The sequence below is a fragment of the Leuciscus leuciscus genome (assembly GCF_965113295.1).
Source record: "Leuciscus leuciscus genome assembly, chromosome: 9".
NCBI classification, from domain to species: Eukaryota; Metazoa; Chordata; class Actinopteri; order Cypriniformes; family Leuciscidae; genus Leuciscus; species Leuciscus leuciscus.
In genome coordinates, this window is record NC_138733.1 from 39603192 (window position 1) to 39609508 (window position 6317).

General features: G+C 37.0%; 1 protein-coding gene across 5 annotated transcripts in view; it reads left to right on the forward strand.

Annotated features, from left to right (window-relative positions):
- The window catches only part of limk1a (LIM domain kinase 1a), a 75979-nt gene that overhangs the window by 53367 nt on the left and 16295 nt on the right, over window positions 1-6317 (forward strand). For all 5 annotated transcript variants that reach the window (XM_082181120.1, XM_082181122.1, XM_082181121.1 and 2 more), the window contains one exon: window positions 2434-2543. In XM_082181120.1, the coding sequence (XP_082037246.1) occupies window positions 2434-2543 (110 nt within the window). The remainder of the gene's footprint in view (window positions 1-2433; window positions 2544-6317) is intronic.

Sequence of the window (6317 nt, forward strand, 5' to 3'; positions counted from 1 at the left end):
TCTGTGTTGAACATCTGGAGAGCGTCTAAAGCGCGTCTGATCTCAGCGTTTCTGTGTTGAACATCTGGAGAGCGTATAAAGCGTGTCTGATCTCAGTGTTTCTGTGTTGAACATCTGGAGAGCGTATAAAGCGTGTCTGATCTCAGTGTTTCTGTGTTGAACATCTGGAGAGCGTATAAAGCGCGTCTGATCTCAGTGTTTCTGTGTTGAACATCTGGAGAGCGTATAAAGCGCGTCTGATCTCAGCGTTTCTGTGTTGAACATCTGGAGAGCGTGTTTGATCTCAGTGTTTCTGTGTTGAACATCTGCAGAGCGTATAAAGCGCGTCTGATCTCAGTGTTTCTGTGTTGAACATCTGGAGAGCGTATAAAGCGCGTCTGATCTCAGTGTTTCTGTGTTGAACATCTGGAGAGCGTATAAAGCGCGTCTGATCTCAGTGTTTCTGTGTTGAACATCTGGAGAGCGTATTAAGCGCGTCTGATCTGTGTTTCTGTGTTGAACATCTGGAGAGCGTATAAAGCGCGTCTGATCTCAGTGTTTCTGTGTTGAACATCTGGAGAGCGTATAAAGCGCGTCTGATCTCAGTGTTTCTGTGTTGAACATCTGGAGAGCGTATAAAGCGCTTCTGATCTCAGTGTTTCTGTGTTGAACATCTGGAGAGCGTATAAAGCGCGTCTGATCTCAGTGTTTCTGTGTTGAACATCTGGAGAGCGTATAAAGCGCTTCTGATCTCAGTGTTTCTGTGTTGAACATCTGGAGAGCGTATAAAGCGCGTCTGATCTCAGTGTTTCTGTGTTGAACATCTGGAGAGCGTATAAAGCGTGTCTGATCTCAGTGTTTCTGTGTTGAACATCTGGAGAGCGTATAAATCGCTTCTGATCTCAGTGTTTCTGTGTTGAACATCTGGAGAGCGTATTAAGCGCGTCTGATCTGTGTTGAACATCTGGAGAGCGTATAAAGCGCGTCTGATCTCAGTGTTTCTGTGTTGAACATCTGGAGAGCGTATAAAGCGCGTCTGATCTCAGTGTTTCTGTGTTGAACATCTGGAGAGCGTATAAACCGCGTCTGATCTCAGTGTTTCTGTGTTGAACATCTGGAGAGCGTATAAAGCGAATCTGATCTCAGTATACTTGACATTATTAATAACAGTGAATATTTTGAACACTTCAAGTACACTGAGAATCATACAGCTGGCAAGATACTGCACCATCTCAGCTGGAAGCTGATGTGGTTTGCTTTTCTATGTTAAGTTTACATCAACTTGTGTCCAACATGGTAAACAAAAGAATGTAAGTCACTTGCATTAATGAATCAGCTGTTTCGTATACAGCTTTTACATTTTTTTTAGTGTGTGTGTGTGTGTGAGTGAGTGTGCATGGGTGAGAAAGAGAGAGATGGCTATACCCTGACCCTATACAAAATTCACACCCCATTGAAATTCCTTTACGACACAAAATCGACACATCTTCTATATTCATTCATATCATATTCATATTCATAACATTCACACCCTATACAAATCCCACCGCTGTACAATTTTCACACCCTATACTAAATTTACCCTATACAATACTCATCTGGATTGAAGCAGCAAACATTCCGTGTAAGAGTAAAAAAATGACATAACATTATTTAATATTTGAATCACAGCTTATATAGTGTTTTGACATTGACACCCCAACTGCATTTTACCTCAAACTTGCGACTAGTTAACTTTCTAAAGAAGGCGCAATCGCTTCTCGGGCCGACATTAACACACTGACAAAATTATATTCAGAATTTAAAATATTTTTTATACCACTTTTTAATGTGTGATTGTGTAAAGGTGTTCACGAGATACCAACCTTTCGCGAACTTGCTTTCAACGAACACACGTTTTCATGGAGACGTGGTGTGACCGGAGGGGAGGGGATGTGTGTGTGTGTGTGTGTGTGTGTGTGTGTGTGTGTGTGTGTGTGTGTGTGTGTGTGTGTGTGTGTGTGTGTGTGTGTGAGAAAGGAAATGCAGCTGAACTAATACGCTGCGTGTTTTAAATGGCGTTAAAAAAGATGAATAACGAAACGCAATATGTGGCGGCCGGTGTTGATTCTGTGGCGCACCGCCACGATTAGTCTATGTGTGGGAAACAATGCTAGTCGGAAACTGTATGTCTATGGTCGGAAATGTCAACTCTGAAAGATATAATGTTATTTGCTGTATGAAAGACATTGACAAAGATGAAAACTAAGGACATTTACTCTAATTTAATTTAATTGTAGTTAGTTTTGCCAAACACACATTACAGTTTTAGTTAGTTATCGTTTTTTTGTAATGCCTCGTTTTTATTTTTATTTCAGTTAACGACAATGTTTTTTCCCACCTAGTTTTCGTTTTTTCATTCGTTTTTGTTAACGATTATAACCTTGGTCTGATCTCAGTGTTTCTGTGTTCCAGGTGGCCGGAGAGCAGAAGTATCACCCAGAATGCTTCACCTGTCTGAACTGCCGAGCCTTCATCGGTGATGGAGACACGTATGCGCTGGTGGAGCGCTCCAAACTGTACTGGTGAGTGACACCCAGGGCTCGTCGTGAACTTCCTTGCTCACCAGACACTGTGGCTAGTAGGGGTGTAAGGATACCCTCATGTCATGATTCGATACATATCACATTACTGGACTCACAATACAATATAGACAATAGAGACACCAGAATAAAAATATGCATGATTCTGAAGCTGAAAATATAGAATTATTTTATTTTAGTCACTGACTAGATACATTTAAAATAATGTAGGCCTCTTATTACTGGTAACATAAGACATTTGGCATTATCAGCAACCACAAATTTTCCCTCATTACATTATTATACATTATATTCAACATTATATAGTAGTTTAACCCTCTGAGGTCTGAGGGGTTTTTGGGGTCCTTGAGATGTTCTGACATGCCCTGACATTTGTGCTTTTTTCAGTTGCTTATAAACATATTAATGGCAAAGGTATAATTACACTCTATTTAGCACAAACAGGGCTACCATAATATGTGAGCAACATGCATGTACATGTTTGTATTTTTGAGAGAATAATGTTTATGCATGGTTATTGAAAAAACTAAAGTTTCTGAAATAAGGCCACAAAACACATACTAAATACGTGTCAATAAGACTTTTGACTAATTGATGTCTTTGCCTAGAATTTTTTCTTCAAAATGATGTGAAAATCATCCTGCCCTTATCATTCACATAACACAATACATTGATTTAAATCTTGTAAAACACTTTTTGTTTGTAAAGGCAATATGCGCAAGGGGCGTCAACCATTCAACAGCATCATGCATATGTAGTGGTTCACACCTCAGGAGACAATGGGGCCCGCATACTTAATGAGCCATTCATTCAGGTGTGTCACCTATAGCCACAAGAAAGAATGCAAGAGCAATATATATACAGTATGTATATATATATATATATATATATATATATATATATATATATATATATATATATATATATATATATATATATATATATATATTCTACCAAATTGGTTCACAGTTGGAAGCATGTCAATTTTTTTTTTTTTCACAAATTTTGCTTGCAAATTGTATAATATCCAAGGAAAACATGTCTATTAATTGTGCAGTTAATTCTCATACTGTATTTTCAGATTTGGAATATGTATCCTCTCCCCAAATTTGTCAATAATAAAACACAATAAAAATTATTTAAAGAAAATGCTTATATTTACCTTTTAAAATTTGTTTACATCTACCTTGTAAATATATATTTTTTTATTAAAAAGGTTACAATTACAACAACAATTGAAGTGTAATCTTTCTTTGTAAAAACTAAAGTATACATTTTATCATACATATTTCAAACTTCGAATATAGCCTACATTGACAAAACATACTATATTTAACATATTAGCAAAAATTGGCAAACAAAAGCTTATTTGAGGTGGCAGATATTTTACAGTAAAAATGTGTAATCTATCCAAAACTAATCAACGAAATGTTGTCTTTCATTTGTCTGTAACATAGGTCTTTCGTTTTTATTATAAGGAATATAAATGTTAATTTGCAGTTTAATACGTTGCTTATACAAATACATTTTATTTCAACATATTTCAATCGATTTTACTCAGTATAGCAAAATAGTTTGCTAAAAGCAGATCATTTATTCACACACAGAAACGCAATTCAAATTTAAACCGTCTTTTTGCGAGTTGTGGTAAACAGCGCATCTCTGCGTTCATTCATTCACACAGAAACGCGATTTACTTGAGAATGAAAAAAAAAAACTTACTACATTATTCCATCCGTTGCTCCTCGAAATACCAGCACTTCTGAGGTAAGTTTTCCATTATTATTATTCCTCACAGCGCTGCGAGACAGTGTAGACAACTACACTTATCTGAATAAACTTGATGTGTTTTCTCGAGCTGATATGTGGGCGTTCACAGTTTGTATGGGATCGTCTCAGTCATTTGCGTTTGAATAGCGCGCGCTCTCCGTGGGCGGGGCCGATTATAACGTAATGAGCTGAGATGAGCTCGACTGGAATCGCTCTCTTTTAATACAGATTTCACAAGATTAGAATATTTGTTTTTTATATAAATTACTTCATTTAAAAGACGAGAATTCAAGCTTCATGCCTGTGTCTCTGTATGCCTGTTTGACTGAGTATTCGCTCAGTTATTGTTCATTTTCGGACGCGTTTCAGAATGGACTTCACTGGCAGAGAGAAGGCAGAACTCGCTTCGTGTTTATTTTTCTTTATTTGGCAAAAAGCACAACACTTTGTTTTTATTGTGAGTATACACAAAAATAATACACATTTAACAGAATCGATTGATGTATGAAACTCCTATGGAAAATCAAAGTCAACAGAGTATTTATGAGTTTCTTTTACATTGACAAAAAAAAAGCGAGCTGGTATCGCCGGCGATACCGTAGACCTCAGGGGGTTAATGTAGTACTGACACTAAAGCGGTTAATAAAAATTCACGCATAGTCATTTTCATCTTAGTTGTACTATCCACAATACATATTGTTGCATTTTTGTATTGCAATCTATTCTGACACAATATATTGTTACACCCCTAGTGGCTAGTAGTTTTCCAAAGTTCCTAGCCACTTAGCATTTTCACTAGCCACAATGTTGACATCGATGCCATGGGGGAAAAAAGATATATATATATATATAGATATAGATATAGATATAGCCATATAGATATTTGTAATATTGTCTCATAATTTGGCAGAAGGGATATTAGGCTGCTGTCACTTTAAGGCCTGACGCACTGATCCATTATACTGTTACACATGCGCTTTCTTTCTCAACTGTTTACGTTCACTTAAAACATAACTGACTGTTTATGTGAATACTCACCTAGACTGGCATTTTGACATTATTTTGTGTGTATTTGACTCTTCAAGCGCAATAAGCAGCGAAAAAGAACTCAATTTAGTGAGAAGAGGCGTTATGTGCGCACTTTGGGTGTGATCACCCAGATCAGTCTCAGATATTTCAGGATCAATATGTAGCAAAAAATAGATATTTTTTGACAACACTACATTGGGCTTAGTTTATTATTTCAGAAGCCTTTTTAAAAGACTACATTTGAAAACGGTATATTATATGTAAAATTCAACCTGGCGAAGTGTCTAGTAGGAGTGACTGCGTCACACGCCACTGCTGAAATACACACGCATTTGGTTGAAGGGTGTTAATATCAAGCCCTGGTCACACCTAAAAACCAAAAAAAGCCCACGGACACGCCAGTCATGTGAAATTCTGCTGACCGCTGAAGATATTGGGTAACTCTTTATTTTGATAATCCCCTAGCAGACAATCTACTGGCTATAAGTAACATATTCTAACCCTACCAGTCTACTAATACTCTACTAACACTCTAATGAGAGTTAGTAGACATGTAGGTGGAACGTTACTTATAGTCAGCAGATTGTGTTAAAGGGACCTTCAAAATAAAGCAAGACCAGATATTGCTCTTTATTTAGACATTAGCATGAGCTGTTGTTATGTGTTATTAATATGTCCTGTTGTGTGGGTGTGATGTAGCCGTGCAGAAGATGTGTTTTATCTTCATATCGTACCATCACAAATGTCCAGCATCCCATGAGCTCTGAAAGTATGTGCTTTATTCATGTGAAAACACTGAAAAGGCTCTCTTGGCCAGTAAAACACATTTTACAGTTATTCATTTATTTATTGTTTACTAACAGGCAAAGCCAGGAACTCTGAGTAAATGTGTACTTCATTTCAGTTACTGTAACAATATTTTTAAATCTACAGTTTGATGATTTCATCGATCGCATG